The 21,571-nt window shown below is 42.7% G+C and overlaps 1 protein-coding gene across 2 annotated transcripts in view; it reads right to left on the bottom strand.

Annotated features, from left to right (window-relative positions):
* Nucleotides 1-20,057, bottom strand: part of lama1 (laminin, alpha 1) — a 31,970-nt gene extending 11,913 nt beyond the window's left edge. Inside the window, exons 1-35 of one of the 2 annotated variants that reach the window (XM_062021311.1) lie at nucleotides 19,841-20,057; nucleotides 15,268-15,438; nucleotides 13,330-13,442; nucleotides 13,198-13,249; nucleotides 12,740-12,930; nucleotides 12,482-12,661; nucleotides 12,320-12,409; nucleotides 12,107-12,224; nucleotides 8,746-8,924; nucleotides 8,574-8,667; nucleotides 8,328-8,485; nucleotides 8,114-8,254; nucleotides 7,135-7,290; nucleotides 6,972-7,064; nucleotides 6,688-6,902; nucleotides 6,504-6,615; nucleotides 6,313-6,423; nucleotides 6,108-6,235; nucleotides 5,942-6,028; nucleotides 5,487-5,698; nucleotides 5,188-5,294; nucleotides 4,932-5,112; nucleotides 4,722-4,858; nucleotides 3,517-3,750; nucleotides 3,307-3,450; nucleotides 3,057-3,236; nucleotides 2,807-2,992; nucleotides 2,600-2,727; nucleotides 2,418-2,532; nucleotides 2,207-2,347; nucleotides 2,019-2,137; nucleotides 718-807; nucleotides 430-623; nucleotides 204-346; nucleotides 41-139 (exon numbers count right to left, since the gene is read on the bottom strand). In XM_062021311.1, coding sequence (XP_061877295.1) covers nucleotides 41-139; nucleotides 204-346; nucleotides 430-623; nucleotides 718-807; nucleotides 2,019-2,137; nucleotides 2,207-2,347; nucleotides 2,418-2,532; nucleotides 2,600-2,727; nucleotides 2,807-2,992; nucleotides 3,057-3,236; nucleotides 3,307-3,450; nucleotides 3,517-3,750; nucleotides 4,722-4,858; nucleotides 4,932-5,112; nucleotides 5,188-5,294; nucleotides 5,487-5,698; nucleotides 5,942-6,028; nucleotides 6,108-6,235; nucleotides 6,313-6,423; nucleotides 6,504-6,615; nucleotides 6,688-6,902; nucleotides 6,972-7,064; nucleotides 7,135-7,290; nucleotides 8,114-8,254; nucleotides 8,328-8,485; nucleotides 8,574-8,667; nucleotides 8,746-8,924; nucleotides 12,107-12,224; nucleotides 12,320-12,409; nucleotides 12,482-12,661; nucleotides 12,740-12,930; nucleotides 13,198-13,249; nucleotides 13,330-13,442; nucleotides 15,268-15,438; nucleotides 19,841-19,895 — 4,854 coding nt within the window. In that variant the 5' untranslated portion in view covers nucleotides 19,896-20,057. Of the gene's footprint in view, nucleotides 1-40; nucleotides 140-203; nucleotides 347-429; nucleotides 624-717; nucleotides 808-2,018; nucleotides 2,138-2,206; nucleotides 2,348-2,417; nucleotides 2,533-2,599; nucleotides 2,728-2,806; nucleotides 2,993-3,056; nucleotides 3,237-3,306; nucleotides 3,451-3,516; nucleotides 3,751-4,721; nucleotides 4,859-4,931; nucleotides 5,113-5,187; nucleotides 5,295-5,486; nucleotides 5,699-5,941; nucleotides 6,029-6,107; nucleotides 6,236-6,312; nucleotides 6,424-6,503; nucleotides 6,616-6,687; nucleotides 6,903-6,971; nucleotides 7,065-7,134; nucleotides 7,291-8,113; nucleotides 8,255-8,327; nucleotides 8,486-8,573; nucleotides 8,668-8,745; nucleotides 8,925-12,106; nucleotides 12,225-12,319; nucleotides 12,410-12,481; nucleotides 12,662-12,739; nucleotides 12,931-13,197; nucleotides 13,250-13,329; nucleotides 13,443-15,267; nucleotides 15,439-17,372; nucleotides 17,389-19,840 lie in introns of those variants that run through there. The other variant, XM_062021312.1, reaches the window with a different exon arrangement.
* Between the last annotated feature and the right edge of the window lie 1,514 nt (nucleotides 20,058-21,571).

Raw genomic sequence — 21,571 nt, 5'->3', positions numbered from 1 at the left:
AATTAGCATATTGGTATTTCATCATGTGACCCGTGCATACCCGCTCTGTCAGATCACTGAGGTCAGAGGTCAAGTGTATGGCATCTTCTTGCATTCCGGACAGTTGCGTCTCCATGGACACGCGTTGTGAAGACATCACCTGACAGCGGGAAAGTCGAGGTCAGCGCAATTTTGGTCAGAAAGCTGCAAACACTGTGATCTACCTGCATGTCACTGGTGTGATTCTCCAGCGCCACCAGCTGGCGGTAGGGCGCCACTGCAATACTGCTCATGTTGATGGTGCTGAAGTGCTCTTGCAGCCTGTCTAAGTCGTCCAGCAGGACACCAGTGCACTCGTCATCGCACGCTAAAAGAAGCAGAAGAACACAAATATTTATCGGGTAATAAAAAGACGTGTGTGTATCATTTGTGTATGTCATCAACACTCACACAAACACTCCCCTCCCTCCAAGACGTGACGCTCTGCACACTGGTCACATGATTGACCCTTAACCCCAGCTTTGCAATCGCACTGTCCAGTCACCGGGTCACACAGAGGATGCACAGACCCCCACTCGCTGCAGCTGCATTGTGCGCACGTCCCATCGGGCGCAGAGGGGTTACCATAATAACCCAGGGAGCACCTGCAGAGCACATGAGTCCCTCAGATGACCACTAGAAGGCAATGTGATGGAACACAATGGACTTGTAGGGCTTCTGGTCTCAGGCAGGACTTACCGCTCACAGTAGCGCCCTTCATATCCTGTCAGACATGAAGTGCAGCGGAAGTCTCCGGCTGTTCCCTCGGAGACACACGTGGGACTGAACCTACACAGACAAATTTAGAATATGCAAAATTGAAGTTTTAACAGTAAAATGTATCTTTACAACCTGTTTATGAGCACCGTACGTGCTGCCACATTATACGGTTTTATTAAAGGCTTCACTACACATCTTAAAGCTATGCCAATTACTTGTCAGTCAGATTAACGTAACATGATGTTGCAGTTAAAATGTGAGTCTTACGTGTGGGTTCCCTCCGGGTACTCCGGCTTACTCCCACCGCCAAAAACATGCACCTGGGGATAGGTTGATTGGCAACACTAAATTGGCCCTAGTGTGTGAATGTGAGTGTGAATGTTGTCTGTCTATCTGTGTTGGCCTTGTGATGAGGTGGCGACTTGTCCAGGGTGTACCCCGCCTTCCGCCCGAATGCAGCTGAGATAGGCTCCAGCACCCCCCGCGACCCCAAAAGGGACAAGTGGTAGAAAATGGATGGATGGATGTTATGTTAGCATTGTAGCTCGCATAGCCATGCTAATCCTTAGGAGTTTGAATCTTTGAGCACCTAATGATTTGATCAGATTACGATTCTTGGTGCGACGATTCGATTCAGAATCAATTTTCGATTCAACATGTTTCTTGAATCAAACCGATTCTTGCAATGTATTATTTGGTATAATACATATAATGAAACGTTTTTTTTAAACAGTTTACATGTTAGAAACATTGCTTCTGGTTGCCTTGAGATGGCCTAAAAAAGTGTTTTTAAAAATGTATTTAAAAAAATTACCAACTTTTTAAAAATATATTTATATGAATTGAATTAGATTTCAGATGAATAAGAATTGCGATTCAGATGTGAATTAATTTTTTTTTTCCACCCCAACTAATCATGTCCCACGCCTTAATGATACGTTGTTGGTACAATAGTATACGGCAAGTACAATATATGTAAAAAGTGTATTAAGTACATCATGGCGCTTGTTGGAGAATGGAGATACACTATCAGAGACAGACGTAGACAAAACAGCTCGATAGCATTAAAGCCACGCAGGTCCCCAGTAGAGCGTATAAAAAAAGCCCTTTTGAACTGTCTAAATTCCAGAATCAAGGCTAGGTTTTGGATAACACACTTCCAATACACTATTGTGGCACCTCTCAGACCTACTGGTACTTAAAATTGGTGAAAAATACTCAAATGAGTAATTTTAATATTGACATTTGCAAATTAGTAATAAAAACAAAAGAAGCCTCACGTGTTGTCACGTAGTGGGCAGGCACACAGCGAGCAGTCACTAAATGAGCCGCTGACCATCCCATAATACCCCTGTGCACAAAGCTGACAGCTCTGCCCGCTGGTGTGATGTTGGCACTCCTGTGGGACAAAAAATGCTGACGTCATCAGTGCTCTCCTCTCTTTCACGTGTTGCGTTGTTTCTTTTACCTGACACTCGCCGGTCTCTGCGTTGCAGCTGCTGCTGTGATGGTTGCAGCGACACGGGACACATGGACGCACAAACAGAGACTTTCGTGCTTGAGGCGACAACTCCGACAGCGGCTGGCGGAAGAAACCTGCTGCACATTCCTACAAGGTAGACAGATGTGAATATTATGGAAATGGTGGTTGCCATGGCGATGCATGTACAGGACTCTACCTGACAGGACGTTCCGGTGTAACCCAGCGGACACACACACGACTCGATTAGTCTCGCCACTGGGCCATCCACTTCCTGTTCCTCTACTGCTGTCTCCATGGTGATATTGGAAATCCTATTAAAAAGTCACATGATCAGCGCTCATGATTGATATCTAATCAGCTTTAACTGCGGACGGTCACCTGCTCTGCTGCAGTCCTGTGCCGTAGGAAGCCTTGATGATGACGTACTGCAGGTCACTGAGCACGGACAGGAAGTCGCTGTGACTTACCGCCTTCTCGGATACGGAGTTGAAATACTTCCACTTGTGCTGCCACACACACGCACACACACACAGGTTAGTATCCTTTTGTAACCATGGCAACTGCACCAGCAAGGCCTTGCAGTACCTCTGTCAGCCTCATGTCATGCTGGGTGGGGACACCGTTGTCAGGGGCAACCATGTCGGTGTAGATGACCACCTTCCTTATAGTCCCGCCCCTCATCAGCACCTGAGGCTCATAATTGGCCAATCCTTGAGCGTCTTCCGCGTAGAAATTTACCACATAGGAGAGCACGCCGCCGTACGACAACAGCTAAACACAAGCAACGCAAAGTTGAAGGAAGTAAACTCTGAGTTCCGACTGAAGGCGGCATTACCTGGTTGCCCTCAAACTGCGGGGGAAGCCTCCAGTATAGAGGACCGGACAGCCTGCTGGTGTTGAGCTGGCGGGTGTCGAGGAGCATGTCGCTGTCCTGCTGGTAGACTCCTGATGTGACGCCCTGCAGGTGAGACTGGCTGACCAATGGCAGCAGAGCGGGAGGGCGAGCCAGAGTGATCTGTGAAGTAAGACGACATCCATGAATGGATTCATTATGTCATGTGATGTTAACCTGCTGAGATACTTACAAACTGTCTGGTGAGGCCGCCCCTCTCCTCGCAGTCCTGACTGAGTCCTGAACAGAAACACTGAGAGCAGCCGTCTGGATTTTCCGACGACAAACCAAAGAACCCCAAAACGCACTCCTCGCAGCGCCGCCCCGCTACGGCTGCCTTAACCGATGAAAAAGAGCGTCACACAGCATGTTGCTTTAAACACAAACAGTTGTTATTACCCACCTTGCACACACACTCCCCCGTGAGTCGACAGTCACACACTCCGAGTGTGGCGTTGCACATGTCTTCTCGCGTTCCCTCTATGTCACAGCCACACGGCGCACATGCTGGGTAACCATAGTTACCAGGAGCGCACTGGTCACAAGACCTGCCAGAGAAACCCTCTTTGCAGGGACACTGACCACTGGTGAGATCACACTGAGGGGCGGAGCTACCTTCTGCACTGCAGCTGCAAGCCTAAAGAGAGAGAAATGGTTATGACGTGTGCCTTTACTTAATTTTTTTTGTATGCTCATTAATAGGAAAATATGTTGCGCAACACAGCAGCAACAGAACCAATGTTGTAATTGCGCCAAGGAACAAACTGCTCAGCATGGATGAGTTTAACAGTGACAAGTCTGACCACTCATGATACTTCAAATGCAGCCACTGCCAGCTTGTGGAGTTCATTAAATGGGAAAAAACTACATCAGTAAGTTGCCTACAGCCACATCTGTTAATTGTTTAGAAATTTGATACCTTGGGAGTTATTTGCTTTTGTAGAACACACACCTGGCTACTACAGGGGACTTTAAATGGAGCATTTACTGTACTTGTGTCCATGGAACTCCAATTTGTTTATTTATCTCTGCATACAATTGAGTTGTTATACAATATAAAAGTCATTTTATTATGAGTGTTAATACTCAAGAATACTTAAGAATTAAGTATTACTAGTACAATATTAATAGTATTATATCTAATAATAATAATATTTAATTTTATGAGAATTAAGTTCCATTATTATGAGAAGAAGATCAACTATGAGAAACATTTATAATTTAATGGGAAGTACTTTGTTATATATAATATGTCATACTAATGAGAAACATGTATACTTTTTGGAGAATATTATGAGAACTAAGTTTGACTATACCAATAAAATTGTTTTTAAATATTATGAGAAAAATCTGTAATTTTACAAGGATTCCAACATTCCAAAAAAAGGGTAGTAATATGAGAAAATTTCAATTTAATAAAAGTTACCTTCCAATATTAAAGAAAAAAAGTGTAAATATTATTTTAAAAATCTATCTTGTCCTGTTGTGTTGAAGCAATTGTCACAGTCCAAGAAGTATCGTAGCACAATACGCTGATGTTATTATCTTTTGAGTGAAACGCACATAACTATCTCTGTGTGAAAGAAACTAATGTGTGTCTTTGTGTACCTTGCAGCCTTCAAGCATATTGTGACCCCAGTATCCCATCTCACACTTGTCACAGGCGTCTCCCTCAGTGTGGGCGGGGCAAATGCACTCCCCCGTCTTGTGATGGCAGTTACCACCCGTGTGGTTGCAGGTGCATGCTGGGAGAAGATTTGGACATGAGTGGAACATTTAGACCCTGTCGTAGATAAACACGCTGGCCTCCACGGTTACCTGTGCAGCCGTTGGCATGGAAACCGAAATAACTGCGGCCGCACCGATCACACTTGTCTCCGTCGACGCCGTCCACGCATTGGCAGCGCCCATTGTCATCACACGAGTCTGCTAGAGATCCTGACGGGTTGCAAGCGCATGCGACGCAGCCACGGCCACTCTGCAGTCCGAAGAACCCAGACTGAAGGAAACGCCGCAAATGTTACGACTTCGGATGAGGACGTTTGGAAAAGGAGGACAAGGGATGGTGTCCGACCTGGCAGCGGTCGCACGCCAGTCCGGTTACATTCTCTCTGCAGGCGCACTGTCCTGTCGTGGCGTCACAAACGCTCGACAACGAGCCGCCGACATCGCAGCTGCAGTCTGCACAACACACAGACACACAAATTAAAAGGATTCATGTAATAGCGCAGATCCCTAAGTGTGAACAGATCTCCGTGTGAAAGCCACAATATCCAGCATGTGACAGCTAATCTGACATGTCAAAGGTCAAATCTAATCTGGATTTGCCAAGATCAACATTCCTATGCAATAAAATACATGCACACATCACACCTTGGCAATTCTTTTCATGCACGGCGTCGCCATAGAAACCGTCCACACACATCTCACAGTGTCGCCCGCCCGTGTTGCCACGACATCGCAGGCATTCCCCGGTGACGCCGTCGCAGTGTCCCTCCTCACTGATGTCCACGTTGTTGTTGCATTCGCAGCGGACACAAGTTCCGCCCACTACCTGCGGGTTACCATAGAAACCGCTGGAACACCTGGAAGAATAAACATAAAACCTTTTTAATCTATTTGTTCTACTTTATCAATGTTTGTAGTACAAGAGAAAGTGGAAAGGAACAAATGATGCTTCCGCTATCTTGTTGAGTTGATAAAAAGTAAATCAGAAGGTTGCCTATAGCCACAGCTGTTCAGCCAATTGTTTATAATTAGAGACCCCAGTGACTATTTGCTGAATTAGGGTATTTACAGTAGATAGATAACTGGACAGTCATTCTTACTTCTGGCAGTTGGTCCCGGTGTATCCCTCCTGACACTGGTCACATGTCACATGACCAAAAGCGTCCATCATGCATGTTGGACTGAAACTGAAACACGAGCAGGTTTAATTTTTTTTAAATTCCGTGATGTAGTTAGTGTTATATGAGGACCGATGATGGGACCTACCTGTTAGACACCTCTGTTAGAGGACATGGACAACGGCGACAGTCGTCCGCTGTCCCCTCTGTGGCGTCGCCATAGAAACCAGGAAGACACTGATCACAGTGAGGACTAGTGGTGTTGTGTCTACAACCCTAAAAAGAGCAACAACGCTCGTATTTTATCACGGTTGTGAATGAGAAGTGACTTTTTGACGAGTGTCCACACCCACCAGGCAGACGTCATTGACATCACACTCTGAGGCGTGGTCGTTACATTCGCACTGCATACAGTTTCCTCCGAACAGGACTCCGCCCACCCTGTAAAAACCTGAAAGACACGACTGGACAGACAAAAGAATGCTTACGTTGAGGCGCCGCAACAACAAGTAACGTGTCCAATTAAAGGAGGTGGCCTGCTAACCTCACAGGAAGTGCCGTTGTACCCCCATGGACATTCACACGCCTCCATGGCGACCGCCTGGACGCCGAATGGAGATTGAGAGTCAGCTACATCCAGAGACACGAAGACGAGTCTGAAAGAAAAGCATCAATGTAACATACTGTAGAAACAACACCAGTAAGTAATCAGATTACTGCATCCTCACTGTATTGCTCCCCTGGCAGAAGAGTTCAGGTGAACGCTGACCCTCAGCGAGGTCACCTCAGCAAACACAGACAGCAGGTCGTCACGGCTAACCTGGACACCCGTTTGCTCGTTGACAAACTGCTTGGGGAGCATTGCTACGGCAACGGAGTGCTCGGTTGACGACGAGAGGGAGAGGACGCGAGGTGGCGAGAGGTGAAGAGCTCGCCCGTTGCCCTGCGGAACAGACGAGGCTCATTTTGCGTTCTGGACTCCTTACGGACGCCATGAGTGTCGTTTCAATACCTCGATGATGACATCGGCCTGAGCGGGAAGGATGTCGTCCGATGGGCCGTGATGGACTACGGAAAAGTTAAGGAAACCTCCATAGGACGACAGCTGGGGGGGGGACAAAACATCAGGAGGACTTGGGACAGATGAACGGGCAGTCAGAGAGACAAGCTCCTACCTTATTACCAAGGAAACCATCAGGTGCCACCCATGAGAGCTCTTGCTGGCTGTTGATTGATCCAGAGGAGGTGTTGCTGCTGGAAGCAGGCAACTCATTGCCGAGGATGGCGGGGGATTTGTGGAAGGGGCGGAGCCAAGCATCAGTGGCGACCACCTGCAAAAAAACATTGTCACAATTTAGTGCCAATAAATCAAGAATGATATTTTGCCTACATACATACACACATATATGTGATGATCAATATATTAGGGGAAAATACACAGTGATATTTTATTTTAAAAATGAGGGGTGTCTTATATTAGAGCTTTTAACAATAGATAGCGCAGTAAAATTTTGCGTTTACATAGACTCTATCATGTAATGAAAGCACTGCCTTTCAGCAAAATGTATCGCTGAATGTGTTTCGGTCTGTGTCATCGTTGTGTTGGCTGTGACCAGTGGCCACGGGACGCAGAGACGGCAGGCGAAGTGCAGGTAAAATGTATTTAATAACAAAAACTAACGCAGCAGGGAAGGTTAAACAGTCGCAAGCCGCATAGGAAAGGCTATGGAACATGGACGTACAAAGCTTAATGATCTAGGCCTAGGGGACAGGGCTGACATAAAAAGCATCCTGATTGGTAACCAGGAACAGGTGTGTCCTTATTGCCAATCAGTGACAGGTGCGGGAGCTAGCGCTCAGACAGGAGAAGTAGTGGCAAAGAGGAGGCAAAAAGAAAATGGAAACAAAAATAAGAGCGCTAGACAGGAAATACAACAAATAATAATTGTCAAAATGGCCAACTTATGCATAGCTGGCCAGAACATAAATGAGCTATTTAAAACATTCAGCGTCCAGTAGCAGAGCCAAATGTCATAAATAAAACATCATGTTTTATTATTGTTGGATAGTGTACCATGAGCACTAACAATACAATATGAGTATGCTGCCGCCCTTGTGGCCACAGCCAGTAAGGAGATTTTGTGTGTGCGTGACCTGTGCTGCAGACCAGGTGGAGCTCTCGCAGACGTCCGACACGCCGAAACAGAAGCAGTCGGTGCAGCCCAGCGGGTCGTCGTCCTGCAGGTTGTAGAACCCGGCTTTGCACAGGTCACAGTGAACCCCCATCACGTTGGCCTGTGGGGAATAAAAAAGTTTAAATGTGGAAAACGACATCCCTGCAGGGGTCAAAGGTCGACTCCGGTCCTACCTTGCAAACGCAGTCGTCGCACGGGTCCCTGTTGAGGCTGCCAGCGAGGTTACACTCGCAGCGAGAGCACACGGGGAAGTCCCGGAAGCCAAAAGCACAGCGGTCACATTGGCGGCCTGTGAAGCCTTTTTTGCACACACACTGGCCTGCACTAGCACCTGCACACACACACACACACACACACGAAATGAGCAATATGAGTACCGGTAATGATAAAGCATATGATGTATACATAATAAAAGTAACCTGGCAAAGTGTGGTCTCTGCTGCAGATGGAGGACTCTGCTCCTCTCAGATCACAATCACATTCCACACAAGGAGCGTCAGCGTGAGGAGAAACCTTCACACACACACTTTATGAGTTATCACCACCACCGCACTTTTGTCTTCTTATCGTGTGACTTATTGCGTCGTGTACCTGGCCTGGTCTGTAGTACCCGTCAGCGCAGGTCTCACAGTTGATACCGGCTGTGTTCTGCTGACACTCCACACAGACTCCGCCTCCTCGACGGACGCCGCGGGTGTCCACGCTCAGCTTGAGATCGGCCACCGTTTGATTGTAGTAACAGTCGCTGGCTTTGTTGTGACAGTTACACTCTGAGACACACACAAAGATGGAGGAGAGGTTTACATATTCACGCTACTTATAGTTCGCCTGAATCTGTTCAAAAGCAAACAGAAGATCTGTGTGTTTTTTATCCAGTGCATTCCTGAAAAGAGCAAATCCTCCTGTCATGTGACTGACAGTTTTGCAGTACATCCACAAAAACAGTAGAGCGCTCCTGTCATATAAAGGATCATTGAATTGTGTTTTTGCAACAAATCTATAAAAAACAGCAGAGCCCTCCTGTCATTCTTGAAATCTTCAACTAGCATTTTTGCAGCTAATCCATACAAACAGCAGAGTGCTCCTGTCATATAAATAATGTACATTTTCAAAAAACGCAAAGTACTCCTTTCATACACAGGATCTTTGACTTGGGGATTGGCAGTACATGCACAAAAACAGCAGAACAATCCTGTCACGCAGAGGATCTTTGACTTGCGTTTTTGTAGTAGATTCCTAAAAACAGTGAAGCACTCCTGTCATATTAAGAGGATTTTTGAAAACTGTTTTTGCAATACATTTCTAAAAACAGCAAAGCACCCCTGTCATATAGAGGATCTTTGACTGGCGTTTTTTGCAGTAGCTTCCTTAAAACAGCAAAGCACCCCTGTCACATAGAGGATCTTTGACTGGCGTTTTTACAGTAGATTCCTTAAAACAGCTGTCATATAGAGCAGGGTCCCCAACCACCGGGCCGCAGCCCGGTACCGGTCCGTGGATCGATTGGTACCGGGTCGCACAAGAATTTTTTTAAAATGTTTTTTATTTTTTAAAATTAAATCAACATAAAAAAACACAAGACACACTTACAATTAGTGCACCTACATTATTTATCAATATAGATCAATACAGTCTGCAGGGATACAGTCCGTAAGCACAAATGATTGTATTTTTTATGACCCCCCCCCCCGGTCCGTGGGACACATTTTCAAGCGTTGACCGGTCCGTGGTTCCAAAAAGGTTGGGGACCACTGAGGATCTTTGACTGGTGTTTTTTTCCAGTAGATTCCTAGCTGTGTAGTAGCTGTGCCATGTGTACTTTGGTAAACCTCACTCCCTGACGACCACAACAGCAGTGTTGGCTATTGGGGTTAATGGCTTGGGCTTTTAGCTCGGTAGCGTGCATGCTTGTCTTTCATGTTGGCGACCAAGGTTTGAATCTCGGGCAGAACAGAAAAGCAGGGACTGAACTGGGCGGGTTACACAAGGCACTTCTGTCTTTTCGAGGATCTATGACTACCGTTTTTGCAATACATTTTTTTAAAAAGCAGAGCGATCTTATCATATAGAGCAGGGATGTCAAACATGCGGCCCGTGGGCCGGATCAGGCCCTCGAACAGGTTCAATCCGGCCCGCGAGATGAATCAGTGTAAAATTGAGCTGCATTTTTAAATTAAATAAACTGTTTTTCTAAATGTGTCCACTGGATGTCGCAATAGCAATTCTGTTAGGCAAGCAAATTGTTTATATCGGGGCGAGCAAGTATACCAAGCAAGAGGTACACAGTAGCGGGGCTGGGACTCCTCCCCCCTGACCCAACGTAAAACACACAGGAGTAAAATAAACAATTGGTAACCCCACTTAAAATGCTGCATGAGACACATTGATATGGTTCTGTGAAAATTAGTTTCTTCTGTGAAAATTCAAAGAAAGTGAACAGTGGAAAGACAAATGAGGTAGTTGATACATAGAGGAGTTTTTATTTATGCTTTCTTATGTTTTTTGTTCCATCCTACATGGGCTGTGACTTAAAGTTGAATTGCTTTGTAGATACACTGAGATTAAGTCTAAATTAATTGTGTTCTTCATGGAGTTTTTGAAACTGTACCATTTTTTTCCGCAGATTTTTCAACTAACTTGAGTTGTTTTGTCAAGAGGATCATATGTGATATGTCCTTTTTTCAGAATGTGCTTGTTCTATTTTAGGCCAAAGTAAAACCAAGAAAACAATCTGAAGTTGCCGTAGTTGTATTTTAAAGTTATTATGCCATGATTTTACCAGTCCGGCCCACGTAGGAATAGATGGTTCTCCATGCGGCCCCTGAGCTAAAATGAGTTTGACACCCCTGATATAGAGGATCTTTGACTACCGTTTTGCAGTAGATTCCTAAAAACAGCAAAGCACCCCAGTCATATATATGATCTTTGACTGGCATTTATGCAGTAGATTCTTAAAAACAGCAAAGCACTACTCTCATATACCATATATGATATTTGACTGGCATTTATGTAGTAGGTTCTTTAAAACAGCAAAACACTACTGTCATATATATGATCTTTGACTGGTATTTATGCAGTGGATTCTTATAAACAGCAAATAACTGCTGTCATATTAGGGTTTTTTTTATTATTGTTTTTGCAGTAGATTACTAAAGACAGCAAAGCACAACTGTCATATTAAGGATCTTTTATTGGCGTTTTTGCAGTATATTACTAAAAACAGCAATACACTCCTTTCATATTAAGGATCTTTTATTGGCGTTTTTGCGGTAGATAACTAAAAACAGCAATGTACTCCTGTCTTATTGAGGAGCTTTAATTTGCGCTTTTGGAATTGATTTCCAAAAACAGCAAAGCATTCTTGTCATATAGAATACCTTTGACAGTCGTTTTTGGAGTAGATAATGAAAACAGTAAAGCACTCTTCTCATAAAGAAGACCTTTGACAGGTGTTTTTAGACTAGATTACTAAAAACATTAGAGCAGTATTGTCATAAAGAAAACCTTTGACAGGCATTTTTGGAGTAGATTAATAAAAACAATAAAGCAGTCTTGTCATAAAGAAAACCTTTGGATGGCGTTTTTGCAGTAAAAGATTCATAAAACCAGCAAAGTACTCCTCCTGCTATAAAATTAATCTTTGGCTACTTTTTAAGGTCATTTCTAAAAGGAGCAGAACACTCTTGTGTTTGACTTATGTTTTTGATTTCTAAAAAGCGCAGAAAAAAAAGCAGAGTTCTTGTGATTCAGAGGATCTTTGACAGCAAAGCACTCCTGTCATATAGATGACCTTTGACTAGTGTTTCATTTTTTGATTGGCGGTTTTGAAGAAGATTCCGAAAAACAGCAGAGTGCTCCTGTCACACACTATATAGGATCTTGAACCACTCCCTCCGTAATAGCATAGAAATACACAAGTAAAAAAACAAAACTCCATAGATGAATGACTTACTTTCACATGTGTTGCCATCAGTGACGGTCCCTGGTTGCCATGGCTGCTGATGGTAACCGGGGCAACAGTGGTTGCAGCTCTCTCCGCAGGTGTTATGTTCACATACACACTGTAGTTTCTACACACACACACACATACACACACACACGTTTGTATACAGTGCATATGACGTGTACGTGGTGTGAACAGGTATGGATGAGAGTGTGGCGTTACCTTGGTAACAGGGTCCAGGGGACAGCTTCGAGCGTGTCCATAGCAGATACACATCCCGCCCACAGAGATATCTTTGATGGAGTAATAATACTGAAAAGAACACACTTGCTTTCACAAACCAGCAATGGGAATCACGTGACCAAACATGGCTGCCGGTCATACCCGACGGGTCACAATGGGGTCGACTTCCCGCGGGTCTCGCACGCTCAGCGTCATCAGGTCAGCATTCAGCGTCCTGATTCGCTGCAAGCGTAGTCTGATGAAACGAGCCGAGGTGAAGTTCAAGAGTTCTGGGGTCAAATTGTCCGCTCCGGGTCGACTGTTAATCAGCGACGTGTGAATCTGAGAAAATGAGAGGAGTTCAAAGTTCAAATACTAGTCAGGTCAAAGGTCAAAATAAAGGCTAGTCTGCAGTTTCACCTCGCCATGCTCCAGAGGCTCCAGCCGGGAGTAGTACGACGTGCAGATCACCTCCGTGTCTCCTTTGTAGGTCGGAGGGCCGAGTCTTGGCGCGATGTTGTAACGTGACAGACATTCGGAGTCGCTGATGGCGTAAAACTGCCATGGGTCAAAGGTCACGCCGTCCAGAGACCGCTCCAGAATCCAGTTGCCTAAACGGACAGATACGCAAATTAGCTGCATATACAAAAGCGTGATCTCCACTTAGTAGCTCTAAAACACTAACAGCTGTTGCTGTAGTTGTAAAAAAAATGTACTCTACATGAGTGTTCAGCTTTACTTACGTGTACCTCTGCATGCGCTTTAAAATGTTGCAGCGTGAAACTCATGCAAGTTACACTGGCTGTACTGTTGTTTGCAATCAACTTGTTAGCTTCATAAATATACTCAATCAATAATCAACCATGTGACACACTGACCTGGTCGAGGAGAGTTGGCCGACTTAATGATGATGTAAGCCACTTGAAAAATCTGCACAGACAACTCGTTAAAAAAAACATGGCTTCCTTCAGAGCTAACATGTTAGCCCAGCTTGTTGTTGTTGACGTCACCTGTTTCAAATCCAGCGTAATGGTGACCCAATGAAACTGGCGTCCATTCTTGATGCTGGGACTTTGCCACCAACGATTGGTTCCATCGATAGCGTTGGTGATGGGATGGCGCTCTGGTCAATGTAGCATCAGCGTGAGTTAGCATTGTGAGATAATGGGAAACTTGATTCCTTTTACAGACTCAAGTTCTTATGAGTCAGTCACTTAATCGGGTACTCGATTCACTTGAGTCGCCGTCACAAAGCACAAGTCACACTCGGACCTGAGTCTTCGTCGAGCACCCGTGAGTAGGGATGTAGGCCGAATCCGGTAGCTTTTTGGCACAGATTGAATACCTACCAGGCACCAGTTCAGGTAAAATCTAATCGTGTCATGTTACGGTACCTGGTACTCTTTGCACTTGTCAATCACTCCAGCAGCACTGAGAGCAGACTTAGCCAAACTACCTCTACACTCTAAAATCTGCTGCTGCTGGGTCACTGTACCGTAATTGTACTTCCTTTCTGGATTGTTACTTGATTTTGGGGGATGGGCAACATCCCAGAGCTGTCACAAAAAACTAACCTTAAAAATAACCCTTAAATATGACCCAACAGGCTCAACCCAGCATTAGTGTAGGTAATGTTGCAATGTTCAATGCCAACAAAGAGATTGAATTTAAAAAAACACTCCAACGTAAGTTAAGTAAGGCTCCACCTTTCCAAAAATGCGCTAGCTTGATGCTAATATACATTGGCATTGCTATTGACATGCTACTGATTAGCATTAGCGATGTTGCATGGCGATTTCAACACCTCGAAATTTGTTAATGAAAATTACAACTAAGAATCACATTACAATCAAACAGCTGGTGCGTAATAAGTGTCATGATCTGTCACATCAGATCATGCCTTTTATTGAGTTTGTTGATTTGTTGGTAGTGTTTAGTGTCTTAGTTCTGGTATAGTGCTCTTATTTTGGTCGTTCTTTCTGTTTTGTTTGTGTGTTCCTGCAAGCAGCTTCACTTTCGCCTCTGAGCGTCTTCTCCTCGCAACGCTTTTCATTTTGTAAATTGAGACTTTACTGCCAGCCTTTGTCGGAACTTTGTCATGTATGTTCATAAATTGTGGACACTGCTGCACGTTTTTACTTGTGAGTTTTTGCTGTTCTCCAGCACTCTGTTTTGTTTATACCCTGATCAGTTTAGTTTGGTTTTGCATAGCCTTCCCTATGTTTTGGGGCCCTTCCTAGCGGCATTTGTTTTTGTTTATCTGAGCCATTAAATACCTTTTTTACCCGCATGTCAGCTTTCTGCATTTTGGGAACACGCCAAAATCTCGCTGTCATGCAAACAGAGCGTCACAATAAGTACAATACTGACAGTATTAACACTTTTAAGGGCGCAACAAAAAAATAAACAACACACCATAAACTAAACAATATGCCACCGAACGTCTTGGACTTGCAACTGTAATTGCAACTTTATGTCATTGCAAATGAGACTCAGAAACAAGATAATACAACAACATATAACAACTGGATAGCAGTTATAATACTCAGCTCATTTTTAAATGTTGCAATAAAAATTTTGATTTTATTATCAAAAGCAATTAATCTTTATTAACACACACAAAAATACCGAAAATTGGTACCATTGCGTACCGGTTTTAATACTCAAGTACCGGGAATTGGTACTGTATCGGTTCAAATGTATGTCAGGGAAACTCAAGTTTCTGAAAACTTGTGAGTCAGTAAAATGAGTAAATTGTTTGTTTTGTGAGCTGACAGTTACACAAATGCATTTACAAAGGTGCATACATTTGCACAATTAGTGACATATTACCTGGTTTCCCCTTTAAATACAGCTCGCGGTAAGTAAACGAGTAAACGGAGAGTTTTGAACGACTCGTTCACGACTTACACATCCCTAGTACCGTACAGTTGTAGCTTTTGACGTACCTTTGGACAGAATGGAGTTGGCGTCACATTTTGGACAGTGAGGGTTCTTGATTAATCTTCCCGGAACGTGTTCCACTAGTTTGCAGTAAACTTGCGGTTCGGGGTCTCCACATGTGGCGTTGCTTGAGATGTCTGCATTGCTGGCCAGGTTCAAAATGGCTGGGAACAAACCTGAATGACAAGGAACTAGCAGTTAGCATATTTGAGCTAGATAGCGTCGCTCTGCCTCAACTATTTCCATCCATCCACCCATCCATTTTCTCCTGCTTGTCCCTTTTGGGGTCGCGGGGGGTGCTGGAGCCTATCTCAGCTGCATTCGGGCGGAAGGCGGGGTACACCCTGGACAAGTCGCCACCTCATCACAGGGCCAACACAGATAGACAGACAACATTCACACTCACATTCACACACTAGGGCCAATTTAGTGTTGCAAATCAACCTATTCCCAGATGTATGTTTTTGGCGGTGGGAGGAAGCCGGAGTACCCGGAGGGAACCCACGCAGTCACGGGGAGAACATGCAAACTCCACACAGAAAGATCCCGAGCCCGGGATTGAACCCAGGACTACCCAGGACCTTCGTATTCTGAGGCACTTGCACTAACCCCTGCTCCACCGTGCTGCCTTCAACTATTTCCATTCATCTTTTTTTTCATTTGATTATTTATTCAATCAGTTTTCTTGCTTGTTCTCCCTGTGGTCATATTATGATTTACATGTGACATTTTAAAAGCAAATGGTTCTGTATGAAAGGTAGGCTACACACACACACTAGGGATGTAACAATATAAACATGTCATATCACGGTGATTGTAACCAAAATTATCACAAACATCATTAAAACCATTTTTATCTTTTAACCTTTTTGAACAAGTCGTGCATGCTTTTATTTCAAGTCGCCTGGACTACTGCAATGCACTTTATGCTAGCATTAGCCAAAAAGCTCTCTCCCGGTTGCAGTTAGTCCAGAACGCGGCAGCACGACTTTTAACAGGGGCCAGGAAACGCGAGCATATAACCCCAATTCTTGAGAGTTCCCTGTTCATTTTAGAATTGATTTTAAAACTTTTCTGTTTGTTTTTAAAGCTTTACATGGACTGGCACCTCGGTATATCTCGAACCTCATCCAAATTTACACTCCTGCGCGCCCTCTGAGGTCCGAGAGCCAGGTCCAGCTCGTGGTGCCCAATACCAGACTTAAATCCAGGGGAGACAGGGCCTTCTCTGTGGTCGGCCCTAAGCTCTGGAACACTCTGCGCCTCCATGTTCAAACTGCTCCCACAGTGGAGTGTTTTAAGTCTCGTCTTAAGACCCACTTTTATTCTTTGGCTTTTAACACTACGTAAGTTGTGTGGTCCTCTGTCCTCTGTTGTCCTCTGTGTTTTTTATAAATTTAGATTTCTATTTACTGTTTTAATTGGTTTTTCCCTTTAAAATCGTTTTTAATCATATTTATTTTTATATTGTTTTTATATTGGTTCTATATTTATTTATTTTTTGTTTTTATTCAGTCATTGGTGGAGCTAAGGATAATATTTGATTATTGTTTTTAATATTGTTGTGCAGCACTTTGGAAACATTCTTGTTGTTTAAATGTGCTATATAAATAAAGTGGATTGGATTGATTGGATCAAAATTATCACGGTATTGTTGAATGCTCACAAAAAGCACTTTACACACACTTTGAAATATTTTCACCAACGCTAATGGGTCTTGTATTTCTGCTAGCATCTAAGCTAGCTAGCAATTAGCGTTGTAGCTATTTCTGTACGAAATACACAGCACTTGTGGTGATTAATCACGATTGTAGGATAATCAAAATTGGAAACGGTAATACTAACCATCGGGATTTTTACTGCGGTTTATAAATGTACCTGGTAATTGTTACCTGCTACTACACAACACAAATAAATGATAGGTTAAATGTAGTTGAAAAACATGGCCGCCATCAAGCAAAACATCTTTACAGGGACACCGGACTAATTTTCCATAACTCATTGAGCATTTGTCTGATAATTATACAACTTTTAGGACATCCTTATTACAAGTATGCTCGTCTGTCTTTCAAAGCATTTTAACCACAGAGCACCATATAATGTCATTTACCTTGACATGTCCTCATTGTTTCATATCTATCTTCAAGGATCTTTCTAACCTCCACTGTTGATTAAAGTGCAGAATGTAATTGAAAGACAGACAACACTTTCAGTGTTTTGTGGGCACAGCTGTGAAGGTGTGATAGCATCTGGGTGGTCTCTCACACACAGACACACACACACACAGACACACACACAGAGATGTATTGAGGAGTCTGGAGCCTTGGGGACGGCGGGAGTGGGGGTCTGCTTTTGTTTTTATGTGTGTGTGTCGGGGGTGGAGTGAGATTGTTAACACTAATTATCACACACACACAAACACTTTGTGTGTTTCCCAGCAAGCCACAAATTGTGTGTTTGGGGACAGTCCTCCGACAAACACCCGAAAGTTTGGACTGTGCGAGAAATTTCAACTCAGTTCACCTTAAGGTGTTCAATAACCATATGATGTATTAGTCAGATTTCAATACATATAATGTACATAACATGGATATTCTGTATTAAACACACCCAACTATTCCCTCCATTGGCTGTGAGCAGTGATTATGGGTATTATTATCATTTTTGAAGCGATGTGTTGCATCTCAAAGAGACTAAACAGCAATGTTGTGTTCCAGGTCAAGAACGCGGTCACAATTACTTTCACTTCCCTCGCATGCATCAGACAATTCAAATCATTTTCTTGTGTGTGTTTGTGCTGTTTGAAAGTATGTTATTGTTCTTTTACACAAGTTTAAAATACAAATACTTTTAAAAACAATACACATTGAAACTATTGCATGTATGTTCTTCTAACTATTGTGCTATAAGTGTACTAGTGTTGCATTTTTTAAACATTTGTTTATTAAGTTTTAGACACATTGACAAAAATAGTCAAAAAAATGCATCAAATGCTGTCCACCCCCACCCCCCAAAGTAAAAAAAGAATAAATAAATAAATACAAATAAAGAATTAAATTTAAAAAAATACAGACATAAACAACATAAAACCACAGACAGCTGCATTCCTGAGTGACACCAGAGAGATACACAATGGACTCATCAACCACCCACATTTCAATTGTGTCTCAATCGGGGTTAATTTGGACATCCGTCTCTCCTACATATAATGTTGTTGCATTCTATAAGTGCATTTGTGAAGTGAAGTGAATTATATTTATATAGTGCTTTTCTCTAGTGACTCAAAGCGCTTTTACATAGTAAAACCCAATATCTAAGTTACATTTAAACCAGTGTGGGTGGCACTGGGAGCAGGTAAATAAAGTGTCTCGCCCAAGGACACAACGGCAGTGACTAGGATGGCGGAATAATTTATTTTTTCTAGTATATTTCAATAATTTATAAAATGTTGCTTTATTGAAAACATGGTTTGAAGCAAAAGTATCTATAAGCAACTTGTAACTTTAACTTGAGTAAAATATATGGGGGTTAATGTGTGTCTTTGTAGGAAAGCTTTTTTTGGACACTGAATTTATGTAACGGAATTTTCTGCAATCTGAATTTTGCGAAACGATTTATGTTAACATCAAATAATGCTGACAATTTCATTGTATAAAAATGTATGAGTAAAACTTTAACAATAATCAGTTGGTTAAAATTGAGTATAAAAAAAATCAGTGTATAAAAATTCAGCGCAGGAATATCCATCCATCCATTTTTTACCATTTGTCCCTTTCGGGGTCGCGGGGGGTGCTGGAGCCTATCCCAGCTGCACAATTCAATGCAGGAATATGTGTTACTTCAAAACTTTAGACCCACTTTAGAAGCAATTGATCCTGTCTCAGAACCAGCCAATGAGGTGAGTTTTGAAGCAACTGTCTATCTGTGTTGGCCCAGCGATGAGGTGGCGACTTGTCCATGGTGTACCCCACCTTCTGCCCATGTGCAGCTGCACCCCCGCGACCTCATAAGGGACAAGCGGTAGAAAATAGATGGATGGATGAATTAAAAAAAAAATGTACACAAAATTTTTTGATATTAAATTTTATACACTGACTTTTAAAACACTGTATTTTAACAAACTGAATTTGCATTGTTATTCAATTAAATTGCCAACATAAGTTGATGTAAAAAAAATCAAGCGGAAAAAAATTCAGCTACATAAGGTCAATGTAAAAAAAAAAAAAAAACTTTCGTAATTAGGCCAAGAATGAACCTCCATAAAAATCTCATTAAAGCTTTTTTACCCTCTGGTAATCATAAATATATATTGGGACATTTTTTTGCTATTTAATGAGAAAGTGTGTCTAAGCTTTTGACCTATAGTGTACAAGATATGTTTTGATTACTATATAGGTTTGGGCTATTTAGTCTGTTGATTTTCACATACATTATATGGAAACATCCATTGTTACATTTATTACAAGTCAAAAGTTTTGATACACTTCTCTTGCTACTGAATGGTTTTAGACTTTTGGCAAGTAAACCAAAGTGTCCCCATTATAGTTTGCCTGCTAATAATAATGAAGTATATCTCACCTCTTTGCTGTGAAGCAGTTTGCTCCATCAGCAACAACAGCAGAAGCAACTTCATCCCCCCTCTTGCGTGCAGTATAGCAACACAAGAAGTGGAATTAAAGAGTGATGTGATGCACAAGCAGACGGTGGAATGTGCGGTGGCCCCCCAGTCGGGCTTAGGCAGCGTTAACTGGACTTAAAAGTGGAAGTGAAGTAGAAGAATGTGTTGCTGCAGAGTCGTTGCTGGCATCCCAATGTGAGTCTGTGGTGAGCTCTCGTTCATTCATTCACTTCAATGCGGGGTGGGGAAGGGGGGTGGAGGGGGAGGGGGAGGGGCAGGATTGTACCATCAACTCAGGATATAAAAAGGAGCGGGGGGGGGTCAATGTTGTTAGTGTGTCTCTTCCTAACAAAAATAAACATCCAAGAATCTTCACAAACATGGAATACATTACACCTAATGTTCCTGTTGATTTCAAAATCAACAATAATAATTATAATAATAAGGGAAGGAATAAAACATGGTACTGAATTTGAATCGAACCCAATCTAATTTGATTTCCTGCCCTTCTTAAGACTGGGGGAAGGAAACGTGCAAGGAACTCACTTAAGAAGAAATGAACAGGAGCACCCTCTAGTGGTGACATCAACATCCAACACCCAGTCGCTTCCACATTTACGGCGTGTCTACTCTAAATTCCTAAATTATGACAACTTTCAATAGATTCAATTGAATTGGTCATAATTATTCGGATAATTGTATTACTTAACTTACTTTCATTTTTGTAACTATCTTTAGTCTCTATTTGATATTGTTGTCTACGGAGCCCCTAAAGCAGATTTTGACTCGGGGGCCTAATTTAGAGGAAAAAAATGTGTCTGGGGGCCGGTGTATCTATTTTTAAGAACAATAATACAAAACCTCACAATAATGTCTGATTGAATGCTAAAAACGTGATGACAGACCGCCTTAAAAAAACGGGTTGGAATTTAATTTTTTTTTACTGAATGAGACACCCAGAACAGGGGCGCCGCTAGGGATTTTGGGCCCCATGAAAATAATCTTTACAGGGCCCCCATTATTTTTTCTGTATTATAATTTCATCATCATTAGGGGCCTCTCTGGGCCCCCCTCCATCATGGGCCCCTAGAATCCATCTCCTTTACCCCCCCTTTTCGGCGCCCCTGACCCAGAATGTACATGAAAATAAAGAATGTCGGATTTACAATATTAACTATGAAGGATAAAACACTGAATATTGACAACATATGAACGTCACACACCCTCTCCATCCACATATTTCACATGCAACAAACACAGTGAAATATGAACGCGAAGGGTAAAAAAAACAAAAAACACCTACAATCTGATATATTTGATACATCACTAAGCTTTAGAACTTTGTTGTAAAAATCTCCTGCCGCGTCTGTCCCTGACAACCGCATTTGGTAACACTCATGGGGAACACATATTCACCATTAATTAGTTACTCATTAACATACAAATTAGTAATATATTGGCTCTTAGTTAGTCATTATTAAGTACTTTTTCATGCCTTATTCTGCATGACCTTATTATACAACCAGTAAGCTATTAACTACGAGTCTTCCCTCAATAACCCCAGAATGATTGCTTATTAGTAACCCTAACCCTAACCCTAACCCTTATATGGGTAACACTTTAGTATGGGGAGCATATTCTAAGTAACAAAGACTTAATTTAGAGTTATTTGGACACTAGGGGAACATATA

The sequence above is a fragment of the Entelurus aequoreus genome, linkage group LG15, assembly GCF_033978785.1.
Source record: "Entelurus aequoreus isolate RoL-2023_Sb linkage group LG15, RoL_Eaeq_v1.1, whole genome shotgun sequence".
Taxonomy (NCBI): Eukaryota; Metazoa; Chordata; class Actinopteri; order Syngnathiformes; family Syngnathidae; genus Entelurus; species Entelurus aequoreus.
Note: the sequence above shows the minus strand (reverse complement) of the source record. Positions and strands in the feature narration are given on the sequence as shown.